The sequence below is a fragment of the Columba livia genome, chromosome 4 (genome assembly GCF_036013475.1).
Source record: "Columba livia isolate bColLiv1 breed racing homer chromosome 4, bColLiv1.pat.W.v2, whole genome shotgun sequence".
NCBI lineage: Eukaryota > Metazoa > Chordata > Aves > Columbiformes > Columbidae > Columba > Columba livia.
This window is the reverse complement of record NC_088605.1, coordinates 28,561,417-28,588,062: the sequence shown is the minus strand read 5'-3', so window position 1 is coordinate 28,588,062 and position 26,646 is coordinate 28,561,417. Positions and strand designations below refer to the sequence as shown.

General features: G+C 40.8%; 1 protein-coding gene across 1 annotated transcript in view; it reads left to right on the top strand.

Annotated features, from left to right (window-relative positions):
- The window catches only part of SCFD2 (sec1 family domain containing 2), a 197,899-nt gene that overhangs the window by 65,632 nt on the left and 105,621 nt on the right, over positions 1-26,646 (top strand). Inside the window, exon 5 of the mRNA XM_021285832.2 lies at positions 22,234-22,483. Coding sequence (XP_021141507.2) covers positions 22,234-22,483 — 250 coding nt within the window. The remainder of the gene's footprint in view (positions 1-22,233; positions 22,484-26,646) is intronic.

The following is a 26,646-nucleotide window of genomic DNA, read 5'->3' as shown; positions in this document are numbered from 1 at the left end:
GGTCTGCCTGTGTAGTATTCGTTGTTTTGTGACCGGTTACCTGTGCCTAAACAAAGTTGTAACCATAACTCGTGTCTCTTGGAGAGGTGTAAAATATTAGGATTTAATTAAAGTGTTTACTACCACCTCTGATGTCCCACAGGTATGTGTAGGAGACAAATGACTCAATACTAGTTGGTGTTTCCTACATGTTCCTGAGGTTTCCTGGAAAATGGAGAGAGATTTTTTATAATAGTATTCTTTCTTTAGATTTTCTCCAGTTCACATCTCTTCAGTTAAGTTACTTTTCATTGCCATGAAGGTTCCTAAGGGACTTTCTTGATCTAAGAAGATACCTCACTGGAAGCCTGCCTGTTTCACCCCATGGCACCATATTTGAGTACAAGAATATTAAAGTCAGCATACGGCAGGCCTGGCAAAAGTGGATTAATTCTGGAAGGTGCTGCTGGCTGTGATGTTCCCAGCTTGACATGGAGCAGCGTGAAGGCTGATACAAGAGACACTGGTGTAACAACAGCACTTCCTTCTCATTTGCTCCCCATCCTCCCTCAAAAAGCAAAAGGGAATAATTGTTCCATACCTAGAAATGAGCTGCCTAATCTGAGGCTTCTGTAGCATTGTTTTCTCTGTGTTTACTCTTTCATATATTCTGTAAGTATGCTATATTAATTAAAAATTTAGTAGGCACAGGAGGAAGAATGAAATTTATCTCCAAATGTCCTCTCTATACCACCCCATCCCAGGGTGCTGCCCTTTGTATGCCTTTAAAACAAATAGCATACGGTTCTGTGAGTGTTCCTGTAATTCAAAGTAGTCATGTTGCCTGCAGAAATGAAGGGCATCGTGCAAACGTAAAACTTGTACAGTATTTTCTAATGAAGTCTGACAGCCCATTTGTGCAGCTGTGTCTAATAAGGCATGAATACAGTTAACTGCTATTTACCTCCTCACACTCTGTTTATTTGGAGTACAGAAATGCTGTACATTCACATTAGGCAATTCAGTATAGAAATCTAACTTGGACTATTGATGGGAAGTATTTCATAATTTCATAGCAGGTTAAAACATATGGTTGTAGTTAGATAAATAAATGGCTTAGTCCATAAACCACTGCCATTCAGCAAACTGTCAGGTTGATGTAGGTTTATCCTTCAGGAAAGTAAAATGTTGGTAATGGATAAGTAATAAATGATAGTCTGGGGTCTCTGCCTGGGGAAGGGAAAAGTTTCAAATTCTTTTTAACAAGGGCATTAGTAAGAGAAGAGGGAAAGCTAATGTACCAGAGAAGAGAAACACTCCAAAAATGACTTAATTCTATCCATCGGTTCCTCTTCTAGCGTTTCTACCCATCCCTAAGTCCAGGGAAAGTGAAATAGCTGCTAAACCATTGGCAGCAAAGGATTCAGATGTTCTCCTCCATAGTTTCATGACTTACCCTCACATAGTAGTGTTGCCTTTCCTGAGCAGAGCAGAAGGGTTCTTCTCCGATAAAAATGATGCATGTTTTATTTATGTTCTTTTAAATGTCTCCAGTTTTCTCTAAATTTCCTAACCTAGAGAAGTAAAGATAACATGGAGTAGTGTGCCCTTTCTCATCCTGCTTCTCTTCTGTAACTCCAGTTGTAAGACATCAGGAGAACACTCTGGCTGGGCACTTAGTTATCTTGTCCTTTTCCTGCATGTGCTGTTCCTAGGAATTTTATTTTCATAAAATATGTAGAGGCAGAGGATACCTTTAAATCTTTTAACTCTTAAATGTTTTCAGTAAGTAGTGACACGGGCACTGAATTTCTTATGTAAAAACACAAAAGCTGGATGCTGTCTCACAGAGGGAGCAACATATTTCATGCAGATGGGCTCTCAAATCACCATGGAAGCAGGAACTCGTGGACAACCAGGTGACCTGTTTTTCTGTCCTGAAAAACTAAAAATAATTTACATACTTTTGTTTTTAAAACCTTTGCATGTCATCTTGGTATGATTACTGGCACATGTTGTATTGATTCAACTTTATTGTTGCATTATTCTCTTGCATTCAAGGGCCACATGTGCTCCACATCTGGTGACCATTCAAGGGCCTTTTGAAAAACATCACCACATTTCTGTTCTTAGAAATACTCATGATAAATATCACACTCTTCTGCTTCTGCTATTGGTCACAAACAGGGTGCACTAGGCTATGCCTACTGTCCAGTTACAAAACCACCAAAAATAATGTAATACCTTTCCTATTAACCAAAGCGACTAACTGCTTGACTGTTGGTCCCTGTTCCTTGCACCAGAATGACCATGCATCCTTGTTCTTGTGAAATCACAGTGGACTGTGCTGGATGTGGATCTCTTTCGTTAGACTAGGCGATGTGGGAAAAAGGGACAGCAGGAAGAAAACCATTGCAGTGTTAGGAATGAATAGGAACCCTTTTTTTAATATTTATTTATGCTAAAATACAATCTTGCTTTTATGGAGAGCATGCCTTAAAAACTGCTAGCGTAGTATTCAATGTCAAAATTCACCAATAAACTACTACTTAAAACATTTGGAAAAAGTTAGATGCTTTCCTACAGATCTGTCAGTACTGTTCTGGTTTGGTACATTGCTCAATGCATTTTATAGTGTGACTGCATGACTATTTACCATGCTTCATGACGATGATGTTGCATTTATCGTGAACCTCTCACGGTGTGAAGTATACTCATTCTGAACACCATCTGTTTAGAATATACAGTTCCCTGTACCAAATCAGTTGCATGCAAAGGAGATTGCAGTGTGCTTTTCACACATTATTTATTATGTAGCGTAAAGTTAAAAATCATTATTAGCATCTTCTTACATTTCACCCTTAGGTGCATAAAATATAAAATCTCATTTGAAGGTACCTAAAGCCAAACTCAAACCTGAAACATGTTTAGTTGGTCTTAGAATGAAGGAGAAAATATTCTCCTGACTCAATAATGAACTTCATTTCTCTTTTGGGACTTGACTTCTGACACAAAAAGAAGGCCAAAATAAAAACCAGAGTGACTGAGGGCCCCGACTTAAACCTGCTTTTAATTAAGCCTTGTAAAGAAGCTTTTCTGCTAAAACTCTCAGGTTGAAGAGTTCATGAAAAAAAACCTCCCTGTGGCTTATGAACAGCCAAAGTGGGGACATTCAAACACACATTTTTGAATAGTTTAAACCAGAAAAAAAATACAAGTGAGAAAGTCCATATTATTTGTTTAATGCAGTTTTTAGCAGCCCACTCCTTTTTCCAGTTACTTTCTTTTTATATCATTCTGTGTGTTTCAGTTTAAAACGTAATGCTGCTGCAAGATGTTTTGATATTAATAAACATGAAAACTAAATTGCTTTGGTTTCCTTTTTGCCTAATTGCACATAAATCTGACCCAGTTCAGCTGGACGCAGTTACAGTGCGTTAGAAATGTAACACACATTTAAAATCAGAATCCTTGCACCAAGTTAAAGGTCAAAGTAATTTTCTTGTTTGTTTGTTTTTAAAGGGATTAAATAAATGTAGTTTTACCACAAGGAAAATGGTAGTGCCCATTGCTCAAGTATGGCTTTCGAGTCCACATTTAAATGGGAGCGGACAGCCCTGTCTGGAGCGGTGGCGGGGATCATTTCACAAGTGAAGGTTGTGTGCTTTCTGTGCAAAGTGATGCTCATTGTGCAAGACTTCTGCTAGATCACTTACACTGCTGACCCCAGACAAGAGCTTACACCACACTAAAATAAAGCTGTGTCTTCCGTGACAGACTGTAAACAGAAAAGGGTGGGATACAGTTAATGGCAGCAGTATAGGGCTAAAGAAAAATAAATAATTCCCTTTTACTTGCAACTGGCAAAGGCCCAAATCCTGAAACATCATCAATCATCCTTGATGACTAGATGAGATCATAAACTGAATGAGGAAAAATAAACTTGAATTCAAGTTAAATTGTGATTGGCGCAGTAAAAATTAACTTTCACCCCAAAAAATGTTTTCTTCTTCCAAAACATTTCTAATTGCCGCCCTTCCCAGCTTTTCCCCACCCATTGCAGAACTTCCAAGTTCTCTTCACTGTTGGTAGATATCATCCCTTATCCTTCCATGTCTGTTTCAGCATGTGCTTTTAGGTTTCGGTTGAGAAGCAAACCGCTTTTACATTTCTTCCAAGAAGAAAAGTGTAGTCTTCACATAAATACTGAACATAATGTTATTCATAACTTCATAATTCACCAGTCTACCAGCTGAATAATGTAGCAGGCATGGAAGACTGAGGAGCAAAGGATGTTACACAGACCAGAAGAGCCATTCTGACAAAAACCTTTTGGGGGAAAAACTTCCTGAAGAAAATACGTGAAGTTTCTATTTCAATTCTTCACACATCTAGAGCTTATTATGAACAAAATACACACTCTAGGGAACAGTTATGCACTGTCAGGAAAATGACTTGATATTTTAATTTTTACAGCTGTCCATATATTTCACTGTGACTTTTTACAAGGTTTCTCTGTAATAGCCTTTGAGCGAGAGGTTTGTTCTTCATGAGCTGATAGCTTTAAATGTAAAAGCAAAGTTCTGGAAAGTTGGAGACCTGGTAGAAATGATACTAAAACCCCTCCAACAGTATGAAGTCCTGAGGTTGTGAAGTCAGGATTGGAGCTGGCAAACTATATCTTTATTTAAAAGATAAAGCAGTGTGTTACAAATATTGCAGTCAGGCAATGGTCATTACCGATTATTTGAGAAACATTAGACACATGGCTGGAAGAACTGGTTTGATGCTTTTTTTTGATAATCAGTAAGCAAGAAAATTTTGTAGTTTATATCCTTGGTTTAAAGGCACTGTTACATCTTAGCTGTCCATGGCACACATGAATTAAGTTGAGAATATCTGTCTTGTTTTTAGGGGACTAATTGGTGCCAAATTGGCAGAGATTGAGTAGGCAGAGATCTTGGGCTACCCCCTAACCTCTTGAGCTTTTGCATACTTACTGTATCAGTTGTGTAGATAAGGGGTTTTGCTTCACTGTGCTGTCAATCTGGCCCTTGCTGTAGGATGAAACCACTGAATTTAATTATGTAGCCGTGGGCCTGCGTTCAGCCATCCCCGGTGATATCAGATGTGTAAAGTGAACCTTTGCTGGAAATTAGCCTGTGTTACTGATGAGTGTTGGGAACAAACTATGTGAGTGATCTTTTCAATAGATACTGTGAGAGGTTTAGGCTTTTCCCCCCTCTTAATTAAAAGAAAAAAAAAAAAAGGTATAAATGCTGACTTAGACTTGCTCTTGTTATGTAGTGTTGAAATAGTGGACTGGTCATGCTGATTCTGTTTATTTATTTATTTACATAATAAGATTTCTTGGGAAAGCTATTGTAGACTGAGTTAAATTTCAGTCAGCGTATGACAATGCCACGTTATTTTGGATGGAGAGAACATTGTAAGTTGAGAACTTGTGATTTTGGAGGAATGCCTTTCGAAGGCTCACTGCTGGTTGCAGCTTACAGTACCAGAGGGATGGAGCCAAAATAGCATTTTAACTTCTCTTTTTTTCCCCAGTTATACATGTCAATTTTTCTGGCTGTGTTGGCAGAAGTCTCAGTGTGCGGATAGATGTTTATCCTTTTATACGTGATCATGTTCATGTAATCATTCTTGCCAAAAAGCGGAGACTTAAATGCAGAGGATTTTGAGACAGACAGTGTAGATTTTGTGGATGTGGGGGTTTTGACAGTAGTTTGTGAGACCCTTCCCAGCCATCAGTGCACGAGTGCTTGGATGTGAGAAGTGTGGGCTTGGTGGCAGCGCTCTGCTGTTGTCAAGGGAGGGAAACACCGCTGCCGTGCACTAGGGCCATACGGCCCTTTCAGGGCCATGATGTCCCTTGAAAGCACATACAGTAAAGGTTCAGTGTAATGTGTCATTCTGGGGTCTGTTGCTTCAATTCTGTTTTCCTAAAACACACAGATTTCTCAAGTGGTTGGACACTGAGATTTAAAAGCCTTGTCATGGTATTTTTAGGTGAGAATGGTGGCCAGTGAAATCTGTGACCTAATTTAGGGATGAGAACTAGTGGAGTGATCCCTTAGGACCAGTTCTGGGGTATTTTGCAGTTGCCTCGGTATTTGCTAGTCTGTGCTGCAAAGAAGGGCTAAGAAAAGAAAACGGCTGTGCTGCGTCCAAGGAAAGCTGCTTACTGCTCAAAGCCAGGTCAGCTCTTGCAAATCCCGTTAATACCTGGATCTCAGGATGCAGAGCAAGCTTCAACATCCCAGTGATTCCCAAAAATTCCTAAATGAAGAAATTACTTTTCTCATTGTTTTGCCATTGCCATCATCAAAGTTGCCTTTGCTGTTACCTAGTAGTTATCCTCATGCTGAATGTTTTGCTCTTTTTTTGAATTCAGCATCCCTCTGTGCAATTTAAGATGAGGATTTGCCCCTCTTACCAGGATTTCGATAGCTCCATGCCAAAAGTTAGTTGATTCATGTATTTGGCAGATAAGACTGTACAGGTTCTGGAAGATTAGTTGAGTAATGAGTGTAACCTTCAGGCATCTTCCATGAATTCAGTCTTTCAGATGAAGTGTAAGATATGGTTGTTGCTATAGTAATAAAAAAGAATTTAGTTTTTTTTTTTTTCTTTGTAGAAGCATTAAGAAGAATATGGGGTAACTGAGAGATTTTAGAAAAAAAAATCTTATGATTGTTTCTTATTATGGTAACAGCAAATATGTATTCCCCATGTCCTTCTGCTTATCAATGTGTACCAAAAGGTTGCAAGTTTTAAAAAATTGCTAGGCTAGTTAAAGAATCATTCTTCTTGTTCCTCTCATATCCTCCGGGAATCGGGTACTGGGAAGAAAGATTCCAGGAGCCAGTTCTCCTGCAGAAATGAGGAATATGGATCACTGCTTTTGGAGTATTTGTCCACTAAGTGGGCTGGTTTGAGTGTCAAGATCTGGCAAAGAAATTTAGCTGGCTTCCCTAAGGGGAGTGAAAGCCATGGAAGGCAGGGAATATATTCTAAGTAGCTTCATTCTCCTTTTCTAGCGCTTCTGCCAAGGATCACCTAAGCCCTCAGAAAAGCTCTGCTAAGTAGACGAAAACTGTTGCACTTAACGTATACATTTGCCTTTAGTGGCTAATGGAATATTTGTGCCATATATTCACATCATCTTTCATTTCAGACATGAAATGTATAGCGACTTCTGTTTTTTCTTGGAGTTCAGTTTGTCAGAGAAACATCTGGTTTATGTAAATGAGGAAAGAATTTGGTCTGCGAGAAGATGGTTGCAAAATAGTATCTATATGGTAAAATAGTATCTATATGGTAAAATAGTTTGTATATCGCTCCATCAGTAATTCAGCTACATTTTGTAAAAGTAAGCTGGCCCTTTTTCAGTGTTCAGTGTTAATGGAGTTGTTTTCGTCCTGCGAATTAAAAAAAAAAGAAGTAAAATATAAAAAGAGAAAGAAGGGTGCTGGCACTAGTGAAACAGCAGCATGTCCGTGCTGATCGGTGTTTGCTGCAGGCGGCGGAGCTGCAGCCGGGATCGCTTTCCCGCCGGCGCGTCCCGGCCCGCGCTGCAACACCGCCCCCTGCTGGGCCCCGCCGCGCCCTACAGGGCCACGGCGCGCCCGGCCCGGCCCCAATGGGGCAACGGGGACAGCCCGGGGGCTCGAAAAATCACGGAATGTTAGGGATTGGAAGGAAGGGACCTCGAAAGATCATCTAGTCTAATCCCCCTGCCGGAGCAGGAACACCTAGATGAGGTTACACAGGAGGGCGTCCAGGCGGGATTTGAATGTCTCCAGAGTAGGAGGCTCCACAACCTCCCTGGGCAGCCTGTTCCGGTGCTCCATCACCCTCACTGAGAAGTTTCTTCTCATATTTAAGTGGAACCTCCTGTGTTCGGGAGGCTCAACTCCTTTCACATTGTGTGGGAGAGGAATGGTGCTGCTTCGGGCTGGGCCATAACCCATGGGTTTGTTTCTGTCCCACTCTTTCGCGTGTTTAGGAACAGTTGCACATCCTGGGATCTGGCATGTTGATGTCCGGAGAGCTCTACAGGCTGCCCTTCTTTCTTTTGCTTAAAGCAAGCTGAATAAATTCCCTTAATAATAACCTTAATAAATTCAAAGCGCTGCTAAGCACGGAAAAACAGTTCTTGTGTCAAAGTTTATTTATTTATTTATTAATCTGTTTCTGACTCAGTCATGTTTTATTAAAATTATTTCAGTGGCATTTCTGTTGCATGTTTTCCGATGTGGAAAAACAAGTCGAAACCTACTTATCGCATGAATCATTGTTAAAGTCAGCAGTAGTCCTCTGTGTAAAATCTGCAGTAAAAGCCGGGAGGATGGGGATTAAACCTGGAGCACATTAAATTAGTTCCAGTCTATCCCGAGCAGGCTCAGCATTGCTTGCTTAGGCAGGCAAAACGGAAACAGGCAGTTTATAACAAGGCTGGTTTAAAAACTGTGGGGTTCATTTGAAAAAGATTTATATCCCCCACTTAGATAAACATTACAAATGTGGGCTGCAAGCAGGAGGCAAATCTTTATCGAAATCTCTTTAAGAGCTTTTTCATTGTGAATAAAATGGACAGCATGTACACTTGTTTGAAGATTTGCCAATATTTACACAATAATCTTTTCTCAGTGCTCTGACTAATTAAAATACGGCTCGGGGTAGAACAGTGAGACCACCAACCAGTAATTTGTTGGGATCTGACAAAAGTGGTGATGACTGAGGTGGTGGAAGGAAATTATTTGGACACAGGAGAAAAGATTGTCCTGAGACTTGTCTAGGTTTTCTGTAATCGTTATTAAAAAAAATAATAATTATTTTAAAAAGTAAGATTTTTAAAGAGAAAACAACTATTTCTAGATTTATCTCCACCCACTCCCCCTTCCCTGGTGGATGCTGCCGTTCTTAAACAGTAGCACAGAAATTTTGTGGGTTTTGTGATCTTTGCTAGGGCCTGCAACACTGTCTGCTGGGAAGGTTGGAATGTTTGCTTCAGGAAAACTAAGAGTAGTCTGGGACGTGAGGGTCCCAGCTGATGAATGGAGCAGCTACTCACATTTTAATGTTTGGGGGTAACTTAATTGTGATTATGTTATTTTGAAAGTCTGTTTTTTGAAAGGATTAAACATACATTAGTGCAGTAAAGAATCTATTTTTATGGGTAGTATTCACACAATTTTATTTCTAGCTGTTGCAATACAGTTTTACTTTGTTTATTTAGGCTACATGTTATAAGAATTGTTCAGATCCTGGATTTAACAGAAAGTGCTTTTCATATTTCATTTTGATGTTAATAAACAGTGTCTGAAAGAACTTTATAATACTATTCTGCCTTCCAAAATGGGATCCAAGTCTCAGACAAATGACTTGAAGTATTTTATGAGTTTTAATATATAACCAAGATCCTCTGGATTCTCTCATTCAAACTATGGTTTTTCATACCCCTTCTTTTTGTTGCCTTGGTGTCTTCATGCGGAATATCTCTCATGCCTCAAACATCTGATTCTCGTGGACTGGTAGATGGCTTGATAGAAAAGCAGGACCTTCCTGTGCTGTGGAGGGGGTGAGGCATTTTCTAGTAGCTGCCAAAAAAGAAATTAATATTTTTCTGCTGTTATAGTGGTACGTGTACACTGCAGAAGTCATGTACAGTAGAGACTGGAGACACTCCAACCCTGAGGTGTGGGGAGACAGATAAGAAGAACAGAAACTATAGCAAAGCACTGTCTTTTCCCTCTTGCAAGAGATTAGTGCAAATAGCAATGGTGAGGTAGATAGACCTACCCCATCCTGACTTTTGTAAAGGAAGCCAGGTAATACTGAGCTCCATCCCTTGACAGCCTGATGACTGTTGACACTCAAACTAAATAGGCAATGGTGGGCTCAGAATGTGCCTGTGCTGTACCATGACTGGCGGCCTATGCAGGGGCTGCGAAGGAAATTATTTGCTGCACTGAACATTATTCCTCGTACCTGGCACTCAGCATCAGGCTACCAGAGCAGCTGAGTTAACGCTTGGTAGCATGAGGAAGCTGCTCACAGGTGGAGAAAAGTGAGAAGCTCGCAGCTGGACCTGGAGCTGGGCATCGGGCTGCAGAGTGTCAGCCTGGTGCCAGACCACAGGGCCGTAGTTCCTCTCTCTCCTATCGAAATGGGGAATGAGAGAATATATCTGCACCTCAATCTCTAGCATGTACAACTGAAGTTGGGAGGGGTTTTTTGGTTTGCTGGATTTGGGTATTTTGAGTGGATTTTTTTGTTGTTGTTTGCTTGTTTGTATTTAATTTGGTTTGGGCTTTTTTTTGTGTGTTGTTTTTGTTTTTAATATTGCACGTAGGGCCATTTTTTTTTTGCTGTTGCTGAAATCTGAAGTGCAAGTGTTGTAACTCAGCACATTTTGGTAGCCTTCTGTGTTTTTTGTTTTTGTTTTTGTTTTTGGTTTTTTTTAAAGTTAATATAAAGGTAGCTTAGGACAGGTCTGGGCTTATCTTTAAGGCTGGGTTGTTTTTTTCTAGTTAAAATGGCATGGAATATCCATTTCCCCAGATCCTCAGATTGAAACTTGAACATAAGAAGTCCTTTCTGCATGAAGCAACTAGGACATATATATGAAAGTAACTGAAAACTTCTGAAGTCCTGAAGTGTTTGGAATGACATGCATGATTTAAGTGTTTTTAGATATTGGGACCAGATGTCCTGTGCTGCACTCGCTCCCTTTGCACAAATGTGATATCATGAGGGATAGTTATGCTGACTCAGACATTGGGCTGAGTGGGAGGGAAATCCCATGGGGACAGAAAGCCGGGATTGTTTTTCTAGTTGTAGCTCGTGCTGACCAAACAGCTGGGGAGGAGTTGTGGCAGGAGCAATCCCTGGCAGCCAGGATGCCCTCACATGGCCCTTGCAGCTGTTGGTGGGAGAGCAGCTCGATGTCTTCTCCACGCAGAGCAAGGATCCAGCTGCAAAACCACTGCCAGTGCCACCCAGCACAGCCTGGCTCAGTGGGAGAGACGATGGGAGCACTGAAAGGAGCCAAAAGAGGAGAGGACTTGCCGCATGCCAGCCGCAGGAAAGGCACGTGGGCTAAGGGCCATGGAGAATCACAACTGAGAAGCAGATGTTTGGTATACTTTTTAGTAACCATCATCCTAGAAGGTCATAGACCCATGCACAGGCGTGCCCAGCCTGGAGTGTGCAGTCTGTTCACCACCCTATGGGAATTCCAGTGTTGAGGATTCCTGCTTCGTTAAGGAGCTGAAGGAACAGCTCATGAGCTCATGAGTTAAACTGTGCTCAAAGAAAGAACTGTCAGCTTCTAGAGCAAGAAAAGGTTTCCAGGATGGGATGAGAAGATTAAAAGAAAGGGATTTCAGAAGTTTTTCACTGAAGCACTATCACAGTGGAAAAATAATTACCATTTTGCCCATTCGTAAATTTCGCTCAATGTTTTATGTTAAACGTATGATCAGCAGTCATTGCGGCTGCTATTCTTGCACATTTATGGGGAAAAGTCATATATCCTTTACTTTGAAGTATCATTGTTTTTTCTGCCATCCACTGCTCTCCAAAAGATGATAACCTGGTTACTTTTTAATGGCAGTGGAAAGTTGGATGGGAAAATTAAGGTTTTAACCTGATGCATTTCACAGAATGTAATGAGGTGTAGTTGTATACTTACGGTTGTTTTATTCTTCCCAATATGAAAAAGGGAAGTAAAGTGTTCTTCCGTGTGCAAATTATGCCAGTGAAGACATCCTGTCAATTAAAAATTCCTTCCACACACAAAAATGGATGAGGAGTTCATAAGTTACTTACTCATGTGTGTGACATCTGCCTTTAATCATCATGAAAGCCTGAATACCATTTACAGCATGGTGAGCCTTGTACAAGGGCTAGAAATGTCAGTACTCTACAGTGATAACATTGACTGTACTGATTAACAGCCGTGGAGCTTCACAGTGGATGGGAATCTGCGTTCGTCTGTCTCTGGGTTACTTCTCTCTCCTTCCTGAGGTTCCAGCCATGACTGTGGGCAGAGCACTATGGTCTTCTCCTGTGCAGACCTCCCATGTCCATATATTTTTGCTTTGTGGTGTATGTCATGTGATATGTCTTTATCCACCTGCATACTGAGGTGTAAAATGTTTTAAAGATAGCTACTGTTTAAATTTGTATCTGTAAAATGCAGTAACGTGATCTGGCGTCTAGTCTCGTGATCTGGCATGAGCCTTCTCATGCAAGTTGATGCTTTAAATGTCTTTCAAGTTTCTCTTAAGAATTCCAAATCCTAGTATTTTGGTAAATTCCAACAATTTTTGCAAGTGTGTTTATCTTAGTGATAGGTATTCGCTATGTTCCCTGGTTTGGTTTGGTTTTGGTTTAGAAGAGGGACAGAAAAAAAGGCGTGGGAAGAGAAAACACTGCTTTGCTCAGATCTACATCCATTTCCATTGAAATTGTCAACAAAAAGCTGGATCCCGGGGGTACTGTGAAATGGGGTATGTTTTAGCCAAATAGCATCCTTATTCAATGTATTTTATGTAATAGTGTAATCTTTAAGCATTGCTAAAAGCTTTCAGGTATGTGTTTGGCCATAACTTAGTTGGATTATTTGTTTTGGTGCAAACTGGCATTGATGCCTGTGGCAATGTATGATAGAAGTCCCGATTGTGTTAGTATCAAACTTCTAGGGGCAGAAGTTGACTGGATTTGTTTAAAAAACTTTGATGGTGAGGCAGCAGACACACAAAAAAGCCAAAAGCAATAAGAAAACAAATGTCTTTCATGTGAACCCAAACAGTCACGTGGGCTCCAAAATCCTTTTGTTTTTCACTCATTCGGAATAGACCTGTTTTCCTATTTTGCCCTTGTCCCAGGCCATCTTGTTATTTCATTTCTGGTACCAGTGGCCACCATGGACTGAACCTTCACCAAAGGCCTGGAGGTTTCCCCGCAGCCCTGAGGAGTTTGTGGGACATCAGATGTTAGACTAGTGGAGGAGTGAAGGATGATGCAAAGGGCTGAGAGGGAAGAGGTGCCTGAGAAGGCAAGGATGTGAAGGAAAAGGCCCAAAATGGGGTTATTTTGACTGTCAAAGGGTCTCCTTTTATAACTTACTGCTGTGTGCCAGCCCTCACAGCACGTCCAGTATTTCAGCATGTATTACCTTTATCCTTTCTGCTATTTCTAAATTAATTTTCCCTCACAGTTCACAATTCCTTTCACTGCAGTTATGCACTGTGCCAAAGGGTTTATGGTTCTATTCACCAGATGCATTTCACACATAGTGTTTTATTGTGTGAGACCATGGAGTTTGTGCTTTTTGCTTGTTTTTTGTCCTCTTGCCCTCTAAAGTCTTTCTGAAATATGCATGCCACTGAGGATCTCCACTAACTTGAGGATTAGAAGAAACATATTTTCAACTCCCCTTGTTTCTCCTGTGCCTTTCTTGTCTAGATACAAGAGCTGTCTCATACTCCAAAATTTTCTTCTCTTTTAGTTATTTTGTAACTCTTTCCAACATTATCTCTACTGTTACACAGCTTCTTAGAAATGTGGACACTGGAATAGTGCATGATACATTGGAATTAATCCTGACAGTGCCATGTACTATAATAAACCTGCTCACCTACTTCTTTCCTCTGGATACCGTATTTTTTAGTTATATTGGCCTTTTTACCATGGCTTTGAGGTAAATATGTCTGTTCTGGATCGGATCAAAAATGTAGCTGAGCTAGTTTGCTTTTTCTAACCATACTCAAAAGCAACTGCCTACAGAAGATTAAGAGAAAAGGACAAGGTTATATGATACTCTCCAAGCTCAGACCGTTTTGAGTTCTGAAGCAGATGTGGTTTCTGTATATTTACTAATATTTGACAGAAATTTTTTCCCCTGTGAGTTTTCCCATCATCGTTGTGAACTCAAGAAAGAATTTAGCAGCGCAACAACCTTTGGTAAGGAGTTCCACATCTGAGCAAATTGTATGAAGAACTACTCCGTTTAATTTGCTTTTTAAACAGACTCTTACCAGCTTTTTTTATTGCCCGTTAGTTCTTGTGTTGGGACAGAGGGTGAGCAATCAATCCCTACCTGCCTTCTCTGGTACACTCATGACTTTTTAGACCTTTTATCCCCTCTAGGTCATCTGCTTTTCAAACCTGCAGGGTTATGGCTACTGATCTAAGCAGGGATTCCTGTCCTTGCCTTTGTCCAGAGCATCTCTCCAATCTTTTTCAGAAACCATCTCCCAGGAGAAAGTCTGCTCCTTCTGCAGATACAGTCTGCACTGTTGGCTGACGGATTTGGTTGTACTATATTTTGCTTGATTTGTACTCCTTTTATTTGTTTTCTGTCCCTGTGGATTCTTACCATTTGCTTTGTGTAGTGACTGAATGCTTTCCTGTTGTTCTCCTCAAAGCCAATGTGGGTTGGAACCTCCTCAGATATGTTATCTCCACGCCCTTTTCTCAATATTGAAACCCTACCACCTTCTGGCAGTTTTCCCAGTATTCTAAGGCTTATAAAAACAACCAGCCTACCTCAAAAAAACGCATACAAGATCTTTCTATGATACATGTTTTATCTTGATTGTGCCCGTGCTGCTTTTTCATTCTTCTGACACCGTTTTTGCTGTGCTGATTCATGTTTTTACTGAGAAGGTCTGTAGAAGCCATCACAGCTAAAAGTTTTTGACGGAGCAGGTTGGAAGTGCTCCCTTTTTAACTTGCTGATGAGTGAGTCTCTTATGTCAGACATGCGGTGATTTAAGTAAAATTGCCCTTATCCTTGCAGAGCTTTGTCTAATAAAATCCAGACTTATTAAATATCCTTTTTTCAGTATCCTGTTGCTGCTGAGCCCTCATGAATCCAGTAAAATATCTTAACACAGCTGCACACTTAGATGGTTTCCAAAGAGAGAGGGAAAAAATAGACTATATGATGTAATGATACATTGCCAGACAGCATAACTCACAGGGATGAGGTGATTTCTGTACTGTGAAAGATTACATATCAGTGGGTTTACGAGAAGCTTTTGTGATGGCATTTAAATTTTCTCAAAATGTCTGTATAAGTCTTGCAGTTCTGACATAGTAACTGGCTCTGCCTCTTGTAACGCAAGAAACAAAAATAACTGAAGAAGTTGTGAGATGATTGAAAATGGGGAAATTGCTGTCAAACAACTGTGGTGCTCAGTAAAGGCAGGAGAAAGGTGATAAGAAGAAATCTTAATTATGTTGTTCAAAATATAATTTATTTTCATGTCCTATGGAAGCTAGGTTAAAGAAAAATATTGGAATATACTTCTTTGGCTGTGGGATAAAGGTGTAATCCAATTGCTTAGGTCATGATGATAGGCTAGGGAGTTTTTGGCTGAAAGAACTGTCCTGGGCTTTGCTTTTGTTTTGTTTTCTGAAATGATAGGGGTCGAACAGCTTGTTTTAAATATTTTTGTTGCTATCACATATTAGCTGCTAAGTGTCAGTGGTAGGGTTTTTGAATTGTGCAAGATACATTTAAAAAAAAAATCTAACTAGAAGAGCTTACGAATGTCATGCTTTTTAAAAGATTTAAGTTTATTTTTCTTTCCTTTGACTCATCACTGTGTTTAGCAGTGCTAACATCATGCATAGATACTCAGTAGGTATAAATTGGCAAAGGACTGTAAATGTCTGTAGTGCTGACTGATAGGCACCAATTAAGAATCTGGCCACATGACAGTGTATTGAGGAAGTCATCCAAAGAGCAGGTGATTCTTTACATAATCTTCTGGTATATCTCTTGGCAACCTTAAACTCTAGCTCATGTAGACTTTAAGCCAGAGCTGTTGCATAAGGAATCAGCCCAGTCCTTGGCCTTCAGGGCTAGCCTAAGTGTTACTGTGGCCAAGCAGTAAACCCGAGCAGAGAACCAGTCTGGGTAAAATGATCTGTTTCAATGCACAGTGACAGAAACACTTCAGCAGGTGCAGGAGCAAGAGGCTGCTGTCGTGGGCAGAAGGCAAGAATGAAGGCCAGCTGGGAAACTGTGGACATGGGATGTATGTGAATCTGTGTCTTTGACAGCATGAACCAGGTTAAAAATAGCTTTTAAAAAGCTTACTCATTTTCTTTTATTTGCTTTTTATCTGTTTACGGTAGAATTTTAAGACTCCATCTACAAGGGCTGCCTGGAAATTGTCTCTGCAGTTTTGAGAATATGGTTCCTGGGGCAGCGCTCAGAATGGGTGATAAATACAGAAAAGAGGACAGGAGATAGAATTGACTCTGTAGGGATGTTTCATTTAAGACAGAGGAGTCATTAAGAGTAATGACAGAGGAGAGAGGTCATAGATGCTTTTACGGTTTCCTGTGTCTCTCACGAGCAGTTTCATCTTTCTCTGCTGTTTTCTTTATATGCGTGTTCTTGGTGGATTTCTGTATCATCTATCAAGTGAATAGACAGATGCTGCCATTAAAGAGAGGAAGATGCAAGTCCTTTGGTACTGACAAGGGCAAGTCATAAACCTGTTTTGGCCCCCAACAAAATGTGATCTTTCTCCTCATCTTTAATGACTTACTCTTTTTTTTTTTAGTGGAAGCGAACGTTTACTGCCAGCATCTCACACCTCCAGCCTCAAACTGCTGTGAGGGTGCTGGATGCTTCATCTACTTTCCCCTAAGGCTAAAGTTTGCTCCTTCCTCCTGCAAGACGAGGCTTTGTCAGCCCTTCAGAGCTGGAAACATAAGTTTGAGACTCCAACTTTTCTGTCATCCAAACTCACTTCCTGCAAAAGGAAGTGTACAGACAGTGGACTTCAGTTATCAAAATTATTTCATCCTCTTCTGAAATAGCCCGCCTTAATAATTGGATGCTATATATTTTTACAGTGACAGATTGAGGGGTTTCCTAATGGTGAGAGTTTAGTAATTTGAAGACTTTCAATTTTTGTGTTGTGTTTTGGGTTGGTTATTCTTCAGTCATACCCTTCAGGTATTTAAAGAGAAGACAAAAAGAAAATATGTTTTTACAAAAACCTACCTAAGTCAGGAATCATAATGATTTCTAGAGCTTCATATGGAAAAACATAATTTACATGATAAGATCATACTTATTGTGTCAAATCACTAGTCACCCATAGGCTGTTTTATGAAAACAAAATACATGAAGTGATTGTTTTGCTGGGAGTAGGGAGTACAGGCGTCTTCTCACCCATATGGAAATTGCATGAAATCAACCCCAAATCTCAGGTGGCCAAAGAGTGTAAAACAGCGAGTAACAGAACTGCAGCATTTGATTTATGAGCAGCTGAGCGCTGCAGGCAGCTGAGACTCCTCCTTAGCTTGGCAGCATCTCTCATTTTCGCTAAGATGATTACTGCTGCAGAGATCTGCTGCTGTCAAAGGATCCGAGCTGGTTTTGTACATCCATGAGGTCCTCCCTTGGTGCTGATGTCACTTTTAGCGGCTAGAATATTCTGCCTCCATCTAATAGCGGGGAAGCTAACATGCTGTGTGGCAATATCATGAAACACAAAATGTCAAACCCAGGTAAAACATGGCAAATCGGATAGAGCAACATTGGAAAACTGTTTATCCCACAACTCTTGAAACCTCTTTTCCCACCTATGTTATGAGTAAAAGGAGCTTCTATTAAACAGGGTGGTCTGGGAGCGCAGGGCAGCACATGAACCAAGAGCTTGGGAGTTTCCACTGATCTTCCTGCTGGTTTTACCTGCAGCTGGATTTTGGAGTTTTTAGTTTTGTTTTTTTGCCAATAAAATTCCTCATTCTTGTAAAGCTGTGTGGTTCCCATTCCAGAAAGTTCTGTTAACTCATGCAACCTCCGAAGGAATTAAACATATTTTGCTGCCTAGACGGAAAGCCACTAGAATATTTACATAGTGAAGTAGTCTCTTAAGATTTATCTCATCCTTCCTCCTGGATTTTAAAAGAAAATAAATTCTGCTTGCTTGAAGTTGATTTTTGCTTTAATATTTTTAATGATGTGTTGAGGACAGTGGGCTGGAAGCACGGGGATTAGAGTGCTTGGTTCTCCTCTCAATTTTGTCAAGGACACGTGTTAATTCAAGTAAACTCTGACCCTCCTCTTCTCTTCCTCCCCAGTGCACTCTGTTTTCTTTTGTGTAAAAGATGTATAATGATTCTATGGCTTCAGATTCTTACAGGTTTATTTAATACTGAAAATAATGCCTTTCACAGAAATGCAAAACCTTTTTTTCTTGGGTTTATTGCACTTCCTGTTAATTCCTTTAGATCCTTTAAATCATGTTTTAAATATCACTTTTGAAGCACAATATCATGTTCAGTGTTTAAGAACTGAAAAAAAAAAATGATTTTTGTACTTTCTTCACTATCCTCCCATCTGCCAAAACTGGGGCCTTTTGCAAAAATCAGCAAATTGACGTCAGTTCATTTACCCTTCGGGACAGTAAATTGTTACACAGCTTAAGTGATAAAAATAAATAACTAAGGCGTGTGGAGTAAAGAGATGGAAAACAACAAAAATCTATCACAAACTCTCCCTGGATTCTGAAGAATACATAATTATAGCATTACAATGCCTGAACAGTCCAACTGAGCAGAAGGCGTTAGAGCTTGGGCCTTAGCTGGCGCTGCATTAAGCTGTGTTAATGTTTTTATACAGCCTTTGGAAAGCTCAGACCTGACCTGGTTTTATTATTTTTATTGGCTCCCTTGATAATAGACAAATGAGGCTAACCTGAGGCCAACATAACCAGCAGGAAATTTGGGTCATGGGTAGTTACATTTTTAAAACTTGTGTTTTAGGGTTGTTCAATCAGGGTAATTGATTGATTGTTAGGCGGTGCAGGGAGCCCTTAAATCATCAGAGGTGGCCAGATAATGACAATCTGCCAGTGGATTTTGTTTGAGGCAAGTTTCCCAGCTCCCTGCGGAGCCCGCTCTGCAGCGAGGCTGCGAGTCCCTTTTTTTTTCATGTGTGCTCCAGTCCAACTGGCCTGTTTGGACAAAATGGCCTCTGAAACTTGGCAGTTCCATTTGAAGTCGTCTGTAGCGCCATTTCCCAGGAGATAAGGGAAAAACATTCCAGAGAAGTTCATACCCCAGAAAGACCCTATGTGCGTTCTGAAGTTAACGGTTTATTATAGCTCTTTAATTTTCTTTTTCTCTTTCATTTTTACTTTGAAGATAAGAGGTGGCAATTGTTGCTTTAAGTCGCTGTGTTTTAGCCTACTCTTCAGTAAATCATCCTGAAAGTTTAGACCCAACATTATTTTTTTTTTTATTATGTATGTTTGAAAGTTTGCCAGAGATGCTGTGCACGTGTACTTTCAGGAGCTACTATCCTCAGGCAAGAGCTGGTGACCCCACTTTCTTGTACGATCATGTGCATCCTCAGTGCTCCATCCATTTGGGTAATTTGTGCATGCAAAATAGAGCTTTTTCAGGAACTTGTCTTCAGTATCGTAGGAGCATGCTATGAGATATTTAGAGATGGAGCGAAGTAGAGTGTTTGCATGTTAAGAGGGGAGGGAGGAATAGATTAAGTGGCAGTAGATGATAGATAATGTTCAATAATACATGGCATGGGGCTTGCCTTTCCTTAAAAGTGCATTCAGTTTAGTGTAGATTGAAGTTTGTCCGCTGTTCCAGAATAGCTCCACATGTAGGTTAATGTACAGCTCTTAGATTTTTAGGAATGACTCGGCTTTTTTTGGTTGTGGGTGTCTTCCTCCTGGTCGATGCATACCTCTGAATTCCTTGAAGTTTTGTCTTTTTCCATTTTAGGACCTGGGTGATTAGGTATTTATTGAGCTGGCATGCAGATGATAATTTGTTTGTGCCACTTTTCAAGAAAAGAGCAGGTAACACCGAACTGAGGCAGGGCTCAGTTCAAATTTGGGAACCAACCACCTTGTCCCGAGGGTGGCCCAGCTGCCTGTGCCAGAGCAGCGCCAACCACCAAAGACTGACTTGCAGGTGGAGCAGCGCCTGGACTGGCTGTGCTTGTGATTTAATGCTCCCTGCCCAAACACACACAGGGTGCCAAGCCCTCCCAGATTTCCAAATGTTCCTTTTTGGCTCCCAAATGATCTTGACCACTGCAGCTTTGTAATTTACTGCTTCAAGTCCACAGTGTGCACTTACTGGTAGGTTTAGCATGTGGGTAGTTGGAAAATTCTTCTCGAAGGTATGTATTTGAATAGGAACATAACATCTGACCACATTAAAGTCCCTTGAAAGATGGGCCTATGGCAAAACTGGTATGTCAGGAGCAGGGTGGGGCCCAAAATCCATAGAAGTGTTGTTTCCTGTAGCACAGGCTTGGAAAAACTTTATTGAGAGCTTGAGTAATTCGTGCTTGCTATATGATTGTGATCTGTAGTGGATCAGCGTAGGTATAAAAATCACAGTTCATGAGATGCTTGTTAGTGTTTCTGAGATTGTCAAAAAACAACTAAAACAAAATACAACCAGAACTAGGACCCCTTGAAGTGTTGTATGGAGTACACAAGGAGATGAGACTTTCAGTTTTCTTGTTCCTGAGGTCAGACTCTGGAGTCCCTGCCCAGGTTTCAGAAAGTCTAGGAGATCAGAAATATATTAATGCACTTAAAAGCAGTGATAAACTTAATTGTATGTTTTTGTTATTGTATAAATCTCTGTCTTTTTCTGGTTTGTTTGTTCTGTATTTTATTACTGTGAATCTATTTAAAGTGTGTATTATTGAATGTGATGCATATTTACCATGACTGGCCAGTTTGAAGTCGGTGCAGTAACAACCGAGAATAAACGTTTGCAGGCTCAGCTCTTTGGATTACAGGAGATTCAGTGTTTCACTGTACACTATGAACTGACACACAGGTTTTCACAGGGAGCTGTTTGGCAATCACAGAGCAAGGGGCAGGGTACCGAAGGTGGCATTGCAGGAGACATCTCAGGTGGATCTGACTGATCACACCACCATTAAGAAAGGAAAGCCATCTTCTCTCCTCCCACACGTCCGTCCCCGTGCAGGAACAGCGTGCTCCTCCTGCTTGCCTTGCACTGGCCTCGCTTCTCACCTGGTCCCACTGCAGACTAACCCACAGCAGAAAATTGGTGTGTGGGCATTTCACATGCAGCTGTGTGTGTGTGCAGCAAGGGCAGCAGTTTGCTGCTACCATTAGTCACTCTGCTGTCCCGAGTGGCAGAGACTGGCACAGTGAATCCAAACCCCAGCCCTGGTGTTAGGTGATGTGGATACCGGCGTGGCGCTTCAGGGGATTCGTGTCTGAAGTCTCCTTTTTACAACAACAGGAAAGCTGAATGGACACCTCTCCCACAGAGGACCTAAGGCATGCCAGTATACTGTTTCCCCCCTCCTGTTCTCTGTCAACCTTCATCTCCTTGTGTACCTATTATGATCATCTTTCAGCCTCATGGTCACATATTTCTCCTCGCTTCCACATGGCCTTTGCCTTACCTCGCTGCATGGATGTGCCATGGGAATGAGCCTGACCTGCCTGGCAAAGAAAGCTTTTTTGATGTGGAAGGCCCCTGTTACATGGCTTGAGAAGGTGGTGAGGGTGCTGTGAAGAAAACAGAGGGACAAAAGGTTCAGGGCATGTCCCAGGCAGGTGATTGCTGCACTGTCCTTGCTCCTGTTGTTCAGCTCCTCTAGGAACACACACCAGTCACCTAAACCACACACTTCACAGGTGGCTCCCTCTGTTTCTAATTTTCTGGGTTTCTAACCTGAAAGGATAGGGTCAGGTTTGCGGATGTGCTGAGAACTTGCAATAGCAGTTGAAATCAATGGGAGCGGGATTTCGAACTGCCCGCTCAAGTACAAAATCAGGCCCAAGGAGGAGACCCAAAATTTAGAGGAAGTATTTGACCTTGTGCTTTGTACCATTTCTGCCCATAGCACAGACACTGATGCTCCTGTCCTCTCATCATACTGGTACATGGAAAACATGTAATCATCAGGCTTTTCAAATGCTAAGATGCTGCTGTCGTGAGGCCCTAGGAGAAAACTTGTAGGAAAATGATGTATTTACTGTCTGAGCAGCAAATAAGTCACAGGACTATGTGCTGACAAGTGAGAATGCAAATATTGAACAATGTTTCATTAAATGAGCATTACTGTTATGAGAAATAATAACTTGTGGATACAGGCAGGAGCATGTCTGTTGGTAATTGATAAGCACTACATGGTCAATGTGACACAATCTTTCTTCTGTTTTTCAGACTATTGGTGAGTCAGAAATGCCCAGTGTTTTGAACCAGTTATTGCCAATGATCAAATCTTACAACGAGAGGATGAAAGATGATTATACCTGTGAAGACTTCCTTGTCTTGCTGGTATACATGTATTCTGTGGTTGGAGAAATCAAAAGTGGAAAAGAGCTGGATGCAGCTGAAGAAGAGGTGAAAAAGGCCCTTGTCAAGGCCATTTGTGATGAACCGGAGCCATCTCCTGTGTTGCAGAAAATAACAGGTAAGATTCTGCTTGTGTGGTGTGAAACTGCATGGCTGCGAATGTGGGAACTGGGCGAAACACAAAAGCAGCTTGACTTGTCTGTGGTGCTGAGGGTATGTGAGTAAGCACAAGGATTTCCTTTACATTTGTTCTGTCTCCCATGTTCATATATGCCAAATGCTGACAAGCTGTCCTTGAATAGTGCTGAGTCTGATGAAAGCTCTACAAGTTGTTCTTTTTGTTAAAGGTTGGCTAAGTTTGGGTGTTTTCATAAGGTAATCTTGTCCACAGTTTCTTTCATTGATCAGTGTAAAGCTGACCTCAGGAAGTCAAAATTAATTCTGGAAGCATGTTCAGTCAACCACAGTTGCTTTGTGAATATGAGGAGCTGGCCTGTCTGGCATAAAAGAAGAAATGTGTCTAAAACCAACATCAAGCTTTTTGCTGAAACGACATGAACATTAGCCTTTAAAAATAACACGCTAAGCCTTTTTTTAGATGAGCACTCACAAAGTAGGAAAGCCCTAACCTCTTGCTGCTGGTGCCACATTTTAGAAATAAATAATTGTTAAAAACATTTGTTAAAATGAACGAACTATGACTCAGGGGTGGCATACCTGAATGGCAGAAGGGATCTCACTTCCTGTGGTCAGTTTTCTCAATACTTGCTAATAGCAAGCAGGTCACTAAGTCATCTTTCAGGTAGGGAGCATATGAACATAAATCAAGATGTTGTGAGGAACTTAAGATTGAAAGCCTTTGCCAAGAATGAGCCTAAGTGGGAAGTCTGAAGGGCAGTGGAATAATACTGGTGTCGGTTATTCTGGTACAATTGCCTGTGGACACTTCTGCTGTAAAATACAGGTGTGGTCTGACCAGTCTGCTGTTGCTTTGAGTGTAAAATACTGTAATGGTTAGCTGCAGAAATGGGTATGTTCAGTTGTAATTGCACTGCACTGTTGTTTTAACACTCCTGGCCATGGTGCCCACTATCTATGGCTGTATGTGCCTGGCACTGCTCCAGGTTTCCTGTGGACTTTTGATCTCCTGATTTCAATATGTACTGCACATCTTGTCTGCTACATGGTGCTTTCCTCACAACTTCAGTGGTGTCTTCCACTGGATATGGTGTAGTCCAACCCCTTATTTATAATCCTCCATTTTCATATGTTGCCTTTTACCACTAATTTTACCAGTTTCTCCTTGTTGTTCCTAAGAAACCTAAAGGAAGATTTGGTCTCTAAAACTGGTTGAGTACCAACAAGAAGCTGCATTCCTGTGTACACAGATGCTTCCCTTGTTGCTCTTTGTACACTTAGGTTATTTAGTTGCAAGCACAAATAAATATCAAAATACACATTGTGCTTGTCTTATATTCCATAACCTGTCAATAATTCCATTATTTTTATGAATACACTTTTATGCTTGATTTCCAGCATGCATGTTTCTGGAGTAAAGGTATCTGTGTGTTTGCTCTCAAATTCTGAGGACATGAACAGGTGAATGAATGTTTCAGTTCAAAGACTCTTTAGTTTAAGAAATAAAATTACTTCTCTGGTTTTACATAGTGGGCAGACTGTTAGAAGCATGATGGGTGTCTGAAGTACGGCATTCATCTCCTTATGCATAAATATTCACTCTGTTACGGGGGCATCTGACTATGAAGAAGGGAAAGTCTTGATGCTGTGCAATAGCCAAAGCATTTGTGTATTATCAACACTTTTTTAGCCACAAATCCAAAACTGTACAACAACTACTGTGAAGAAAGATAACTCCATCGCACCCAGACCCCATACAGGTTTTAGACCAAGCACACCATTATTACATTACGAAGTTAATTGCATGACACAGAGCCAGGGCCATTGCAACTTTTCACTTCTGTGCCTGATTATTTGTGCTTTTTGTCCACATGTGTGATAGTATTCCCGCTTGCTCACATACTTTTCTTGGTTTATCAGCATTCCTTGGTTTTGCATCTTATTTAGAATGACAGCTCTTTTGCCTTATTCATAGAAGAGGAAAAAAAAATATCAACAATTACTGTTCTGACCAAAATTAAGGATTGTCTTGGGAGGAAAATATAAAATGGAATTTCAAGGAATGCCCTTTTGGTAGTTGTTAAGACTTCATTCATGCAACAGTTTGCTTTCTCAGCATTAGTGGTATTTGCTGAATTTGTAATTTGCTGAACAGTTGAATTGGAGAGACTGAAAAAACATGAGCAGCCTTAGATCTGCTTTTTCTTGACTGGTATTTTGCCGGTCCTGTGTGTTCTGCATCCTGCTCCCCTCTGAATCTTGGGTTCCTTACTCGCTGCTTGAGAGGGAAATCAAGTCAGAACCATCAGAGCACCTGCAAGCTTTCTTTCAAAGGCACAGGAGGATGTTCTCTGCAGCAGGGCTGAAAGTCAGGGAATAGATGGCAGTGCTGGTTTCCCCTTTTGGTACGATAGCAAGTATAATGCTGAGATGTCTTCTGCTTCCAGCAGACCACGCTGTGAACTACAGCTACTCCTTTTAGCAGGTAGAGGTTGGCCTGTTTTTTTACAAGGTCAGCCCAGCTCTGCTGGATAGCAACAGCCACGGGGCTGGACAGGTCGTGGTCCAGACCTACAGCATTCTGCCCACATTTTACTATAAGTCAGAAATAAGAGCAAACCTTTTCTGTTCTTAAATGGTCAAAGAAGTTAATTAGACTAAAATAAATTTCAGTAATTCTTGGAATCTCTCATTCATGATCCGAACAAAGCAAAATGTTCAGTATTTTATGTTGAGTTTTCCATCAAGGTACATGATAGGTGGAATGTTAATTTGAACATGTCAGGAGAGGAAAGTAAGCCAGTTACTGGGTAGGTTCAAGACACTGCCTGCTGGCTTACTCCTTGCCTCCAGATTCCCATGTAGAGCCCAAGTTCCTGAATATTCAATATCCGTTCTGCAGTAACTCTGCTCTTTCTGAGGAGCTTAACCTGCACAGCCGCAGGTTTAAGTTTCAAACCCGGCTCGCGATGCATGATTGGACATTACTGGTTATAGCAACAGACAGCAAAATTCACTGTTACCTTTCAAAAGGCATACAGAAATAATATCGTGTAGGCTGCAAAGCCAAGCACTTCAAAGTTGAGAAATGACAGTAACTCAGTTTCCCATGCAGCCATCGTTTGACTCCTGTGTGCATTGCAGCAGAGTCTTCAGTTTCGTGATTCTATAGTGTATTTTCTATGAGCCATGGCTGCGTTCAGTGTTATGGAATGAACACCATAGAGAACCAGAAAAACATAACTTCAGTTATTCTAACACGTTATGAATAAGTACTAATAAAGTAGGTGAGACTCTGTATGATATTCATCAAGTGACTTTCTCTGGGACTCAGTTTACAGTCCACGAAGTGGGCTGTCGCAGTCAGCTTTGTGTGACTCATTTTGGAACTTGAAGAAGCTTATTAAATTACTTTTTTGGGTATTAGTGACTACATTTATTTGCACAGAGAGGACTTTGTGCTCCACTTCCCAATACACCTGATGCCTGATGCTTTGGTTTTAGTTTGGACCCAACACTGTACTAACACTGTTTGATTTAAGCTGAAATTAAAAGGCGTTATGTCAGCTGTGGCTCTGAACTGCTGCCTGAGTTTTTCACTTTCCTCTTCTCTGTAAGGTGTTCAGTCTTGACAGATACAATTTTTAATTGATTTTATTTGTTGTTCCTGTGAAGTCAGTTGAGAAATAAAATGTAAAACCTTCGTGAAACTTTAGAAAACTTTATTTTTGAGGTCAAGTCATCAGTCAAAGTAATAGCTGGGTTTATATGAGGTATCTTTTATTCCTATTATACTTGTTAAATATAAGCTTACTTTTACTTGCCTGAGTCTATGCCTATAGGAAATCTCCAGTGATGTGACTACCTCTCAGAACTAGTGCAAACCTCCCTCAAAAGATGCAGCTCATCAGTGCACAGGAGATAGTTATGTTGTGTTTGTTTTTTGGTTAAACTGGGTTGGTATTTGCTTAGGTGTGTCCATAACAAGTAGAAAAGAAAGCGATTCTCAGAGTTGTTAGTCTGTCCATCCCATTGGCCACACTGGATTTCCCTGATGTAGCCTAGTTGATTACAACCCTCTGCAGAATACATTAAGATGCAGCACTTGCGTAAGCTTATATTGTGAAAGAAGCATAAGCACTC